Source organism: Babylonia areolata, chromosome 1 (genome assembly GCF_041734735.1).
Source record: "Babylonia areolata isolate BAREFJ2019XMU chromosome 1, ASM4173473v1, whole genome shotgun sequence".
Lineage (NCBI taxonomy): Eukaryota > Metazoa > Mollusca > Gastropoda > Neogastropoda > Buccinidae > Babylonia > Babylonia areolata.
The window spans coordinates 67,376,718-67,392,267 of NC_134876.1; the positions used below are offsets into that span (position 1 = coordinate 67,376,718).

The 15,550-nt window shown below is 44.5% G+C and overlaps 2 protein-coding genes across 5 annotated transcripts in view; one reads left to right on the plus strand and one right to left on the minus strand.

Moving 5' to 3' along the window:
- LOC143286106 (mammalian ependymin-related protein 1-like) overlaps positions 1-3,209 on the plus strand; it is a 9,816-nt gene extending 6,607 nt beyond the window's left edge. Inside the window, exon 4 of the mRNA XM_076593700.1 lies at positions 802-3,209. Coding sequence (XP_076449815.1) covers positions 802-1,010 — 209 coding nt within the window. The 3' untranslated portion in view covers positions 1,011-3,209. The remainder of the gene's footprint in view (positions 1-801) is intronic.
- Positions 3,210-3,346: 137 nt separating this feature from the next.
- The window catches only part of LOC143286078 (uncharacterized), a 58,229-nt gene continuing 46,025 nt past the window's right edge, over positions 3,347-15,550 (minus strand). For all 4 annotated transcript variants that reach the window (XM_076593668.1, XM_076593658.1, XM_076593677.1 and 1 more), the window contains exons 17-23: positions 15,365-15,409; positions 12,336-12,423; positions 11,419-11,619; positions 10,505-10,846; positions 9,803-9,952; positions 9,185-9,308; positions 3,347-5,489 (exon numbers count right to left, since the gene is read on the minus strand). In XM_076593668.1, coding sequence (XP_076449783.1) covers positions 4,494-5,489; positions 9,185-9,308; positions 9,803-9,952; positions 10,505-10,846; positions 11,419-11,619; positions 12,336-12,423; positions 15,365-15,409 — 1,946 coding nt within the window. In that variant the 3' untranslated portion in view covers positions 3,347-4,493. The remainder of the gene's footprint in view (positions 5,490-9,184; positions 9,309-9,802; positions 9,953-10,504; positions 10,847-11,418; positions 11,620-12,335; positions 12,424-15,364; positions 15,410-15,550) is intronic.

The following is a 15,550-nucleotide window of genomic DNA, read 5'->3' on the forward strand; positions in this document are numbered from 1 at the left end:
TTAAATGTCCGCAAAACACGCAAGAAGACAGTTCTTGCCGTTCATAGTCACTTTTCGTTTTCGCTGATAAAGCAGAGCTGGTTGGAAACAAGGAGAAGAAGAAAATGATACGAAGTTGATGACTAATGAGAGTGACAGGAACACACTGTGCGGCAGATTACTTTCTTTCTTTTATTGTCTTTGGCTTACTGACGGCACATACGAGTCCAGGATTTCTGTCCACATGGGAGGTCCGTCTGGCGTTCTCAAGGGGTGAGGGTGGGGAGGAGGTGGCGAGGGGGGGTCCGTTGGCTATCTGAAGGAGGGGAGTGGTCCTGGGTGTTCTTCTGGCGTTCCTAGGGGGACGTCATGGCTGTCTGAAAGGGATTTAGTCCTAAGTGTTCTTCTGGCGTTTCTAGGGGGACGTCATGGCTGTCTAAAAGGAATTTAGTCCTGAGTGTTCTGGCGTTCCTAGGGGGACGTCATGGCTGTCTAAAAGAGATTTAGTCCTGAGTGTTCTGGCGTTCCTAGGGTACGTCATGGCTGTCTGAAAGGAATTTAGTCCTTGGTGTTCTGACGTTCCTAGGGGGAAGTCATGGCTGTCTGAAAGGAATTTAGTCCTGGGTGTTCTGACGTTCCTAGGGGGAAGTCATGGCTGTCTGAAAGGAATTTAGTCCTAAGTGTTCTGGCGTTCCTAGGGGGACGTCATGGCTGTCTGAAAGGGATTTAGTCATGAGTGTTCTGGCGTTCCAAGGGGGAAGTCATGGCTGTCTAAAAGGGATTTAGTCGTGGGTACAGAGTGGTGTATGCTGTGTGTTTCAGGCGAGTTCTGGGTGGGCACATTCAGCCTGAAGAACTGCTACCCCATCAAGGAGGTGCTGATCCCGGACTACGAGACGCTCAACACCACCATCACCACAGACTTCTTCGACATCGTGGCTGGCATCGTCAACCCCAATGACTTCATCCCGCCCCCTGAGTGCATGCATGCCAAATGGGCTCCCCCCTCCAAATCGGCCCCCTTCCTGTGAACCCGCCGAACACACACACACACACACAGACACACATAGACACACACAGACACACAGAGACACACAGACACAGACACAGACACACAGACACACACACACACACACACACACACACACAGTGCGCACTTGAGTGCACACGCTTTATTTTGATTCATTGTGTTGTTGGTCATTAAGAGTTTGCTTTCACCACCTGCACCCCACCATGTGTGTGTGTGTCAGAGGTGTCCTGATCGCATCACTCTGCACTGTGGGCCAGTGCCTCAAAAAGGTGGAGGTACATCTTAGTCTGTTTCCAATTCCTGCTTGGGGTGTGGGGGGGTGGGGCGGGGGGCTGGGTCTGTACACTTACTTTGTAGTCTGCTGTGGGCGTTATCCTGTGTCTCTGTGTGGTATTCCCGGTGCTTTGACAGACAGCGTGCGGACTGGTGTGATGATGAGGGGGAGTGGGACTTGGCTCCTGCCCCGTTTTACTTCTATCACTTCAACCGCAAGTTCATGTCCGAAACACAAAAAAGCTCAGTACATATGTCATGACCAGTCAGGATCTAGTTAGCATCTCACTCGTCTTTCAGGCTTAAAGTTCAGTCTGTACCCTGTCACATCATAAACACAGGTAGGGAAGGGTACACCAGGAAATGTTGTTGTTGAATCGATATTGAATGCCTTGCGGATCGAATGCCTATGATGATTTCAAAATAATATGCAACATGTTGTTAAAGTGAATTGTTGGCTCAGAAGCTGTTTCTGTGATAACATTTGGAATGAACCTGATAATGCAAATCTGTCCAACAACAACAACGGATGTAAATTGAAAAGTGAATATTGTCAGTATGTCCATGATTGTTTGATGATTTTTGTCCCAGCAACTGTATAGTCTTCGGATGTAACGTTGCGTATACCTATTTTGTAAAGGCTCTTGTTCTGCATATCAAATTCGGAATGGTTTGTTCCCTTGATAACACGTGATTATATTGAAATCCGAATGTTGTATTCTCTTGTCAACCACATAACTGTTTCGAAATCGAAACGATGTATTGCCTTATCACCCACGTACTATAATCAACCCCCAAATAGTGTGTTCCCTGTGTATCTGCAATGCACGGACAAAAGGGGCGCACGTGACGCCCCGTGTCCAGCCAGGACCTGTGCAATACTCGACAACTCTGCTGTCCACGCCAGTAACAGACTGACCGTTCGAAAGACAGTCTTTTTTTTCACTGACCCTCTCTGCCATCCTGTTGAAGTTCTGTTCTCTGGCAGACCCACTGTGGCCCTGCCAGTCCTGGCATTGAGTTGGTCAGACAGCCTGCCAATGGTGCCATCATAACGAGCGCTGAACGACATTCATGATACCTCTCCTTTCTTGTAGCACAAGGCAGGTTCTCCCTCCTTTTCCGGTACATAAGGCAGGCTCTTTTGTAACATACAGCAGCCTATCCCTCTGTTCTCTCTCCTGTAACATGAGACAGGTTTTCAAGGCCTGACTAGCACGATAGGTTTATGCTTTTTGAATTAAGACTTTCAATCTTTAGCGTATATGGATCACTGTATACGCTTTGACACATCCTTGGAATGGAGGAGATGGGGATTGATGGGGGGTATGTGGAGGAACGAGGGCAGGAGGGGGTGGGGTGGGGGTTAAGCGTGGACAGTTTGACCACTGAATGAGTGGTATTTATTCGTGAGGGATGGGGGAGAGGGGTGGAACAGTAAGATACAGAATGGCAGTTCTGTGAAGGCGAGAGACACAGTGTTGTGCGTGCGTGCGTGCGTGCGTGTGTGTGTGTGTGTGTGTCCAATTGCTTTGTTTTGAAACGTGTATTTCAGATTTTTTTTTGCTGTGTGATCCCCAGTGTAGGGAAGAAAACTAAAGAGTGCCTCTTTTCCTGTCCTGTCTTCCAAAACAAAGCACTGGACACGTTCTTTTTTTATGTCTGATCTTATCTACATTCCACTCCTGCCTCAGTCTGCACCGATTTTGTTGCGCCTTCACAGTTCATCAGTGGTCTGTATCTCCAAACTGAACTGAACCAGTGCCGTTCCTGCTGTTCAGTGCTGGCTGTGTGGCAATGCAGAGTGCATGGTGCATATATTGAGTCATCCCACAGGTGGTCTCCCCTGCACAGTGCTTTCCCTTTGTGCCAAACCTTGTAAATTAATGTGTCGAGCCGACCATGAATAAAGCTTTCTGCACGCACATTCTGTGTGTGTGTGTGTGTGTGTGTGTGTGTGTGTGTCCTTAATAAACCAGTTCTTAACATTTGACAAACAAAACAGTACATCTGACAGAAAGACAACAAGCACACACACACACACACACCACGCACAGACCAAACTTGATGACAAAAACGTTTATTGCGCAAAGTTCATGTACAGTGCATGCAAACATTGCTGTTGATCCTGATCAGAAGGAAAAGAACAAAAACAAAACAACAAAAAAACACAGGAAAAACTGAAGGTGTGGAACCTTTAAGATAGGATGTTGGCACTCCATCCTGACAACTGGGCAAGTGATACGATACATCATTTCCCTGCCTCCACTGAAATAAATACAACCTCGTCCACAGCAAGAAAACTTGAACACCTCAATAAACCAAAATCCTTCCACACTTCAGTCCAGTGTCTGTGATTACTCCTCAGGGAATTCTACAAGGCATGGGAGCTAATCCACACCACCTCAAACCACACTTTAAATATGCTACAACAGAATATACATCCACAGCCATTGAGTGCCCAGTGGTCAGGATGGAAAGGGGTGGGAGGGGGGTCAGCAATGGTTGAGCAAGGCTTCGCCTGCTGTCCCATCAGGGTCAGAGTGAGGGTCAGATCGAAAAATGGACTGTTGAGGAGAGACTGTCGGGGCATGGGGGAAGAGGGGATACGTGTGTCAGGGACATCCAATACTGCTGTTGAGGAACTGAAGGACAGTCCCCCCGACAGTGTGTCCTACAGCCCAAGAAAACACGGGACGTAGCAGACAAAGCCTTTGGGTCATCCAAAGTACATGAACTTGTGATTTGCTGGTGGTTGTTTGTTTTGTTTTTTACTAGACTATAAAGGTCAACAAAACGTATGACTTTTTTTGTGTGTGATGTAAACAAAAGTAATGATAAACACCTCCAATTAAAAAACAATGATTATGAACTTCCACTTACTTGTTTTCCAAGACAGTACAGGCAGCACCATTTTATTGGTTAAGGATATAAATATGAGTTATGAACAAACAAAAAAAAACACCAAAAAAACCTCAAAAAAAAAAAGAAAAAAAAGATGAGAAACCAAGAAGATGAACTTAAAGACAATGTTGTGGTAGAGGCCGTGAGGTGACAGTTCGTTCACCATGGGGACAGGGGGTGGTGGGGGCCGTCAGGTCACATCCAGGGTGTGTCCTCCCTGAGGACCTCAGCACTTCCCACACCTCACCTCAAGGCGTCACGTCATGGAAGGGACAACCAGCTGGTGACCGTGAAGGTCAAGGTCACGTCACACTGTCCCCATGTTGTAGACGTGGAGGTCAGCGACACAGCTGGCTTCCCCCTGGCTGTTGAGGGCCTTGCAGAGGTACTCCCCCTCGTCGTCCTCGCTGACATGGCGAACGATCAGGGAACATTGTCCGTTCTCCCCCAGCTCCAGGATATGTCTCTCGTCCTCCTCTACCTCCTCCTCCTCCAGCATCCAGGTGAGGCGTGGCGGCGGCTGGCCAGTTACTGTAACGTCAAAGCGCACCACGTCCCCCTTGAAGGCTGTGCAGTCCACCATCTCCTTCAGGAAACGGGGAGCGCACGGCTGGCCAGGGTTCGAGTCTGCCGGGGGTTCACGTGGCGCTCGGCTAGGGGAGAACCTGTCAGTCTTGGTGTTGTTGTTGGTGGTAGTGGTGGTGGTGGTGGCACAGGACTGTGGCAAGGCGTGATCACGGCGACGGGCAGTCTGGGTGCTGTCAGTGACATCAGCAGGGTCATTGTGCACCTCGTGGTGTGTCAGTTTGGACCGGCCACTGGGGGCTGGAGGGGGTGGTGATGAGGTACGCCCTCCTCCACCCTCGTTCCTTGACCGCCTCCAGGAAGAGGGCGAGGACTGACCGCCTGCTGCTGTAGCTGTAGCTGTTGTTGTTGCTGTTGTTGTTGCTGTTGCTACTGCTGCCTTCCTCGAATCACTGTCAGTCTCTGTGGCCCGTTTATTCTCTCCCTTCTTTGTGTCTGCTCCTCCTGTAGTGTTGGCAGCGAGTGGTGATGTCTCCCTCTTCTCCTCCACCTCCCTCACCGCTGCAGAAGACAGGGGGTGGTGAGCGGAGGTGGGGTGGTGAAGTGGCGGGGAGAAGACAGGCGTGGAGACGCCGGAAGCGGATGGAGCGCCAGAGGCGGCATCAGAAAGGGAAGAGACAGAGCTGCTGCTGCTGCGACTGGTGGTGCTGCCTCCCCCTGCCAGCAGCTTCTGCATGGAGGCCATGCGACCCAGAGCACGGATAGCGTTGCCTGTTTTCTGTCAGCACACACACAACATGCAGCAGTGAGAACACAGCAAGTCAGGTGTCCCTCCCCAGCACAAACACACACACACACAAACACACAGCCACCTCTACATATCCACAAGTACAGCCACTAACTTCCCTTCTTTCTTGACCAGAATCATGGATTAAGTGAGGTGTCAGTTATATGCACAGTGAGAGGAGCAGAGTTTTGTGGGCATGCCGTTTGTTACATGCATGTGTGACTGGTTGTTAGTCTTGCATCACACCATACAGTCTCTCAATACTTCTGGAGTCTCTACAATACCTGGCAGCAAGGTCACAAACTAAACATGCCAAACATCATACATTGTTTACAAACAACTGTCCTTCACAAAATAACATTCTGCTCAATGCACCTGACTGCAGTGTGGGCAAAGTAGATAATGCTACATGCTGATATTCTAGCAATCATCTGCATGCTAACATCGTAAAATGGCAATGCCTTTTTTTCTTTTTAACAGTACTAAAACACATGCTATGGCATGCTATGAATTGCTTGTGCAAAAAGTCATTATATATCTGCATGCTAAGGACTGCTTTGATTAGATAACCACATGCTAAGAAACGCTATAATCACATAATTGCATGCAAAGGATTACTATGATAGATACTTGCATGCTAAGGACTACTTTAATAAAAAAAATGTTATTAATTACAAATATAACAAAAGTACAGACAATACACCAGACACTACTATGTCAACCATTATCACAGCGCAAAACATTCTGTAGATGACAGCTACTTGGGAAAATCAAAGACCTGGCAGGAGGTAAAATTGTGTGTGTGTGTGTGTGTGTGTGTGTGTGTGTGTGTGTGTGTGTGTGTGTGTTTTCTCTGTTTGTGTGTGTGTACGTGCATATATATGTGTGCACCTGTGTGTGTGAATGATACAGACTGCTGCTGCAACTGTAACTGTACACATACCAGCACAAGAAAGATAAAAGAAAAATGAAAAATAATAAAACAGGCAAAAATCATCCATGCTGTTCCTGACCTTCAGAGAACATCAAAGCGAAGACACCACATTTACAATGGGACAACACAGACACAGAGAGACAGAGACCGAGAGAGAGAGAGAGAGACAGAGAGAGAGAGAGTGAGAGAAGGGGGACAAACAGTGGGACAGACAGTTAAGGGGGAAACGATCCACTAGAGCTAAAGCAACATGCAACGGCACGCTCTACCCTGGCAGTGCGAAACCATCCTGTGCTGCCCTTCACACGCTGAACACACACAGCAAACAAACAAGTCAGGGGAGTCCCTCTAGCTTTTACATGCAGTATTACAACACTCCACAAGAATACAAGTGAAAGAGCCCTAAAAAAAAAAATTAAAAAAAAAAAAAAAAAGCGGAATACCCCAAGATGAACAGAAGAAACAGATGCTGTTGGGTACAACACACACACACACACTGAGAATCACACACATGTACATACATGGCCACATGTACACGCATACACATGTGCATATCCGCTAACAGACACACACACACACACACACACATATACACACACACACACACAGAATCACATACATAAATACATAGCCACATACATAAATATATACCTAGCCACATGCATAGACATAAGCATCACGCACACAAATACATATATACAAACACATGCGCGCACGCACACACACACACACACACACACACACAGCAAAAGGTGGGATAAAGCCTGACATGACAGGAGGACACCTTGCCCAGACAGACGGTCAGCAGAGCCCCAAGCTACCTCCCTACACACACGCCAACAGCAAAAAAAAGCACGGTGTGAGGGACGTACAAAGAAGAGAAAGAAGAGAGAGGAGCGGTAAGTACCCCCTGGGTCCTACATGTTCATCGGGATTGTCAAGCTTTCAGCAGTCAAGGTCGTCCTCCCACTAGCAAACCAAAGTATATCTGGTTATCACTTGTCCACCACACACACTTTACCACTTTCTTTTCTTTTTTTTTTTTTTTTTTTTTTTTTTTGTCTCTGCTACATGGGTTACGGCTGTAAATATAGAATGATACATTTTCATACATGCACACCTGGTTAACATGTTACAGTGTATGTGTCTTCAGTGAAAACAACACTCACTCCTAGAGCATACTTCTAACAACAGATCACACACCAGGCTTTTCTAGAATACAGATGCGTCATGAAGAAACAACATACATTTTCACACAGGTACACGATGTAAAACAGATGTAAAACTGTCACAGGTGAACAATACTTTCACATTTGTTCACATAGTTTTGTATTGTCAAAACTGAAACAAGTCAGTAGGTTCAAGTCAAAACAGAAACAATGCATGCTGTCAAACATGTAGGCCATATACTGCTAAAAAAATGTTGTTGTCACAACTGAACACCACCTCAGAAAAACACAACTTTCTGAAAATTGTTACCTTTTTTTTTTTTCCAGAAATGCACAACTGACTAAAGAATATCTTAAAATGCATAACACTTAACGAACACAGTAAAAGCATCCCTGTCATAAAATTAATTGACATGGCTTTGTGGTGCGTTGGATTTATTATATATATATATATATATATATATCATATGTGTATTTTTTCCCCTAGCTTTCTTGTTGCAACAGATTCTTATGAACTTATGAAGTGAAAGTTTCACTACTCTCCCCTGGCAAGGAATGTTTCCATGACACTTTTTCTCTCCTTTTTCCCCTTACCTGTTTTCAGTAAGCATATGGACCTGTTTCTCAAAGAGGATTTTCAAGAACTAAATATTTTCAGGGATTCTCCCTTCGTGCTATGTATTCCTTACTTGTCAGGTGCATAGGTGCACATGTGGTGGTCTACTGTCTCGTCCAAGACAGATATTCAAACCACAACAATAGTGGTAAAAAACAAAAACTAACCACCATTTACTGACAGTAACATGCACTCTGTTACACACCAAAATACAAGTCAGAAACATTAGACAAAACAAAACAAAAAATTTTGGCCAATATCAACTTTATGCACTCACACTTACAGCTTTAAGTACCAAAGCATAATCACTCTGCACTAAACTCTAAAGCTTCAAACAGGTTCACACAATGGAGATAAATCCAAGCATATCTGTTCCTAATACTGAGCAATGTGTTATTGACAAGAAGCTGCCTGTTTACAACAGAGACTACAGACTACACATGACTGCCCCTATTCCGGGAATGTACAGCTGTACTATACTACATTCAAAGTAGTTCTCCAGCCATCTTTCACCCCATAAAATGCAGGCATATCAATAGCACAACCCTCCTTCTTGGCAAAACTGTGGGCTTTCATTACTTTATAGGTCACTTTGTGCTTAATTTATTATGACACTATAAGACAGGTTTGTGAGTGGCTTCATGCTCAAGACACAGTTACACTGCAATGCACATGTCATTTGTTAGAATGTGCATACTTTGAACCCATCTCATTCATCTCTTTTCTGTCAAAACAGATTTTCAAGTGGACTCTCCATCTATTCTTACACATGCCTCTTTCTGTCTCTTCTGTCTATTCACATACACCTCCCTTTAACTCTCCATCCATTCACCCATGTATCTCTGTCCCCCCATTTATTCACATCCATGCTTCTCTCTCTCTCTCTCTCTCCCTCTCTCTTCATTCATTCTCAATCGTGACACCACAAGGAGAAAATGCAGAAAACCAACACGAAAAGGGAGCTAACCTGCCACTTGCGCCGTGCCATGAAGCAGCGCAGACGGTCTGTGTTGAGGCGTTTACAGCGGATGCGCTGGTCTTCCTCTGACAGCCAGGGGTGCTTCTCACACTCTGCGATCGTCTGGCGCTTTCTGCAATGCACCACAATGTGACATTTTGACAGCGTTCAGCATTCTGCCTGTGTGGGATCAGATCTAAAGCGAGTCAGGGATCTTCATGGTGACATGTTTTTGGGGGTTTTTTTGTGAAAGAAGACAAGCTTTCTTCATAGTAAATAAACATGGTGAGTAAAGCTCTATTACTTTAAGTCCTATTGTTTTCTGTTGTTGTTGTTATCTTTTATCAACAAGTATAAAGGTGAATCTCTTTCCCTTATCCAGTTTTAAAAAAAACGAAGACTCCTGATCTACAAAAATATATTATTACACCCATCAACTACCATAAAAGAACCAAGACCCATTCTTTTCTCACAGCAGCTAAGTAACTCTTTTCCCTACAATAATGTGGTTACAGCATGAACTGTTCACAATGCCTAACCCATGATGTTCCCTTCATCCAATCCCTCCCCCCTCACAGCAATGCGGGCCACAGCACTGCTACCTGACCGTCTGCCAGGGCCACTCACTCTTTTCGCTTGACAAGCAGGTGGCTAATAAAGTCCTTGGCCTTGTCGGAGATGTCATCGAAGTCATCGTCAAAGTCATATTCACCGCTGGTCACATTGGCCAGGGTCTCTGCGTCGTTGTCTCCCAGGAAGGGTGACAACCCTGACAGCCTGCAACATACACACATTATACGCATCTGAATTTTTGTCCAAGACATCTTGCAACTCACACGCTTTATACAAATCTAAATTTTTGGCTGAAACATATTGCGACAAACACACACACACACACACACACACACATGCACACACACAAATGCACACTCATAATCATATACACATGAATAGCTGTATGTCTAAATGTTGAAAATCATGCCAGAATTAAAGTACACTCACAAATTTATTTAGTCTTTTTCTAGACTAAAATATTTATTCTTTCAGCACTACAGAATCAATCCATTTGTCTTTGAGATCCGTTACAAAAATGTATTCATACATTCCCACCCAGGCCTTGCCAATACGCCTATCCTTACCGCATCCCGATCAGATAAAGCATACAGCAAAAGAGACTGGAAACACAAGAAAATATAAACACAACATCATCTGAATGGTTTCCTCCACTAAAATGTTTCACAAAGCTGACCAGAAAAAGACCACCACCACAACACACACACACAAAAAACAAGGCACAGGGCATGTGTGACTCCAGCAAAAGTAACTTACAAGATGTAGCAGATGACTCCGATGCTCCACATGTCAGTGGAGAAGCTGATGGCATCGTAGTTGACAACCTCCGGGGCAATGAACTCTGGGGTGCCGAAGAGGACCTGCAGGCTGTCACCTGGCTTGAAGAACCTGGCCAGGCCAAAGTCGATGATCTTGATCTGGTTGGAGTGCTCCGCCACGCACAGCACGTTCTCCGGCTTGAGGTCCAGGTGCAGGATGCTCTTGCTGTGCATGTAGCCCACCCCACTGCAGATCTGACGCACGAAGTGCACACAGTCACGCTCCGTCAGCACAAAGTCGTCGCGGATCACGCGCTCAAACAGCTCGCCAGCTGCCACACTGCAAAACCATAAAGGTGGGAATGATGCCGCTGGTTTACTTGCATGGTTACAAGAGGTGATCATTGCTCTGCTGTAGTCACTTCACATAACCCGCATCACCATCAGGTTCCCCCCTCCTCACCCCTTGTTTCATCTTGTTTTCAAAACAGGTAAAGTGCATTATCTAGTGATGTATCTAATTTACTTTCTCATAACAGCCCTTTTCATTTTTAGATTTCTAGTGATGTATCAGATTTACTTTCTCATAATGGTCCTTTTCATTTCTAGATTCCTGGGAGATAAAGAATACAGACTCAAACTAAGAATTCAACAAATATAGCTGAAGTGCACTGCAGAAAAACATCCAGTCATGATCATGGTACTTAGCAAATATCAGAACAGCAAATAACCCAGGAAGGACTTCAGAGTGCTCCACATATGGTACATATGAACAGTAAAAACAAGCATAGATTTCTTCTCTTTTTTCAAGCAAAAAAAACTGACTGACTGCAAGCTATAGTACAGAAGAGTTGTATCACAGTTTACAGTCAAGGTCAGAGTGTTGCAGGGAGAGCAGGAGGGATGACTCACAATTCCATGACGAGCACCATGGTACGCGGGGCCTCAAAGGCATCCCACAGCATCAGCAGCTTGGGATGGGCCAGATGGTTCATCACCTCCACCTCCTGTCGCACCGCCCCCTTCTCCTTCTCCCGCACCTTCAGAACTTTGGCCGCCCAAATCTTCCCCGTCTGCTTGTCCTTGCATTTGTACACACTGCCAAACTTGCCCCTGCAACAACACATGTCATTTGTACACACTGCCAAACTTGCCCCTGCAACAACACATGTCATTTGTACACACTGCCAAACTTGCCCCTGCAGCGACACACATGTCATTTGTACACACTGCCAAACTTGCCCCTGCAGCAACACATGTCATTTGTACACACTGCCAAACTTGCCCCTGCAGCAACACATGTCATTTGTACACACTGCCAAACTTGCCCCTGCAGCAACACTCATGTCATTTGAACACGCTGCTTACTGACCTCTACATCCCCATGTCATTTGTACACACTGCCAAACTTGCCCAGATATCAAACTGTACTATTTGCAGACCCCTCCCAACCTGCCACTCAATAAATACACTGTAAGATCTGTCCTGAAGAAACATATAGCATATATTGTCTACACTGTTAAGTTCCCAAAAACATCCCATCAGAATGTGTGTGGAGTTTGTATAGACTTTCAAGAAATAAACTGCTTATTCCCACAGCCAAAAATATCAGCCCTCAAGTACACATCTTCACACATGCAGATACAAGTATATTCTTCAGTTTAAGAAATACACTAACACCCAGTTCTGTGTCTGTAAGAAACTGACTGGAACTGATCATAAGAACACCAAAATCACTATAGATATGCTACAGCATATGACAGCACCAGACTGTAATCACAGTCAACAGTCTTCCCATTCAACAGGTCAGAATCCCAGAAAGAACTTACTTTCCAACTTCATGGAGGTACTCATAGTGGTCCTCGAACTTTCTGCCAGGAGCCAGGGTCACTTCCCGAGGTTCGAATGGAAGTTCATCTGCAAAAGCAAACCCCATGTTACTGGTCATGGTCTCATCACCTGGAAGCCAAAGGTGATGTGAGGCATCAAGAGAAGTCAGAGCTAGGTTCACACAAGGTACAAGAACTGAACAGGCCTGTGCTGGGTTGCATGAGGAATCTTGGCAACACTAAGTTTGCTTGATGGTAAGAATATTCTTAACTCCACGCTAATTGCTTAGACTTAGGAATCTGAATGCTAAGCAAACTTAAGATTAATAGATTAATGATGCAAATCAGCCCTGGATTGTACAAAGTCTGATGAGTGACAATAACATGTTGCATGGTAGATATGTCATATTTAAAATGGTCCGAGTCACATTCCTAACTCTGCTGGTACACAAGACGCTACATTCTGAAAATAATCAGTTCAAAGTTTTATTCCTGCAGTGAGACAAAGTCTCTGAAACAGTTGACATCATTTACTCTTCTGGTCCTGGCTGGCAGGACTGAGAGAGTCAAGAGACACAAGAGATAGGAAAAATGCAGACATATGTTGTTGCTACACTTAAGCATACAATTACTGAAAGCAGGCCAAAGATACATTCTTTCACATCTGCACAAGTCTGTCAAAAAGAGTACGGCAAAGTCCATACCTCATGACCAACTATTCCCAATGATACAATCAATGATTCAAACAAATCTCAATCAAACATTTCCATTAATCATGTAACAACAGTTGATTAGTGCCATACATGCAAAGACATGATCAAAAAAAAAATATCATGCACTCTGTTAGAAAAGGATGGAAGAATATTGTGTTAGAAACAACTGTTGGTATCAAGACAAAGATGATGTAGTAAAGGCATTGCTATACAATGTTATGAAAAAGCAAAAGCCAGATTATAATACTTGGGCATATCACAACACACAAAAGTAACAAACAACAGAAAAAACAAACAAAAAAAAACAACAACCATTTGTCACAGAACAGTTTTACACTATGGAACTAACGGCTTCTCACACAATGACTTAATTTATTTCTGAAGACTTATATCACCTTCACCCATGGTTTAGCAGCTCAACACAGTAATAAAGAAACCTGTACTGTGTTGCTTCAAACACCTGCAGATGTTTTCTCTGAACATTATTCCCCACACCACAAACCCTGGTCAGTCCAGAAAGACACAGTATACACAAGATGGATGCTGACATCAGGGTATTATCCAAAAGAGACAATGAGGGGTGTTGACATCAGGGTATAATCCAATTCAAAGGAGACAATTAGTAAAAATGGGTGTTGACATCTGGGTATCATCCTAAGGAAACAGTCGATGAACAGCAGTGCAGACATTGGATCATTACCCAAATGAGGCGTTTAACAGGGGTGCTGACATCAGGGTATTATCCAAAGGTGACAGTTAACAGGGGTGTTGACATCAGGGTATTATCCAAAGAGACAGTTAACAGGGGTGTTGACATCAGGGTATTATCCAAAGAAGTTAACAGGGGTGCTGACATCAGGGTATTATCCAAAGGAGAAGTTAACAGGGGTGTTGACATCAGGGTATTATCCAAAGGAGACAGTTAACAGGGGTGTTGACATCAGGGTATTATCCAAAGAGACAGTTAACAGGGGTGTTGACATCAAGGTATTATCCAAAGGAGACAGTTAACAGGGGTGTTGACATCAGGGTATTATCCAAAGGAGACAGTTAACAGGGGTGTTGACATCAGGGTATTTTCCAAAGAAAACAGTTAACAGGGGTGCTGACATTAGGGTATTATCCAAAGGAGACAGTTAACAGGGGTGTTGACATCAGGGTATTATCCAAAGGAAACAGTTAACAGGGGTGCTGACATTAGGGTATTATCCAAAGGAGACAGTTAACAGGGGTGTTGACATCAGGGTATTATCCAAAGGAAACAGTTAACAGGGGTGTTCACATCAGGGCATTATCCAAAGGAGACAATTAACAGGGGTGTTCACATCAGGGCATTATCTTAAAGGAGACAGTTAACAGGGGTGTTCACATCAGGGTATTATCCAAAAGAGACAGTTAACAGGGGTGTTCACATCAGTGTATTATTCAAAGGAGACAGTTAACAGGGATGTTGACATCAGGGTATTTTCCAAAGAAAACAGTTAACAGGGGTGCTGACATTAGGGTATTATCCAAAGGAGACAGTTAACAGGGGTGTTGACATCAGGGTATTATCCAAAGGAAACAGTTAACAGGGGTGTTGACATCAGGGCATTATCCAAAGGAGACAGTTAACAGGGGTGTTTACATGAGACAGTAAACAGGGATGCTGACATCAAGTATTAGCCACTGTCACATCCCACTCAGTGATCAACATGGGGAATTCCCCCAATGACACCGACCACCATAACATTATGCCCTCTGAGATCACAGCTGATGCTGGTCTTCACTTCAACTCTTTACACACAAGACCCTGTCTTCGTTTGAAAGCAACAAAACTTCTTTCCTCTTAATTAGCTAGAGCATGCAATAATTTCCCCATTTCAGAATCATCCACCGACATCAAGTCTGAACTTTGCTGTCCAAGACTTGCTTCATGTTGCTGGCAAAGACGTGTGAAAAGAATGCTTTCAGATATAACAAGAGACAATTGTATGTACAGTAAGTTCATAATCTAATTGCTTTTTATATTATATCTATCATTTAATTGTTCCTTTATATGATATCTATCATTCACAGGAGAAGCACAATAAATGGCATTCTCTCTCTGCTCTGCTAGAAAATATCATCCACCTGTTGGCCCAAATACTATGGAAGAAAGTTGAATATTGGTTTTATCGTCGACAACTGTGATCTGACCTGAGACAGGGATGTGAGAGAAGGCACAACTGGAAGAAGAAGAAAGTTATGAGGGACATGGGAGATGTCAGTAAGGAATACAGTCTGCCAGTACAGGCAGGGCAGGGCACAGAGACCGATGACATGCCCGGCTGTTACCTCTGTCTCTATAGTCAAGGGTAGGGGAGAAGACATCCGAGCAACCTGAAACAACATCCTGTCTCAGTGCGTATGGTCACACCGCATTTCTTCCTTCACTCCACACTTTTCTCCACACTTCAACCCTTAGCTTTACACATTACTCCAACATGCACATACACCAAAAGACAGTCAGACAGACAGACA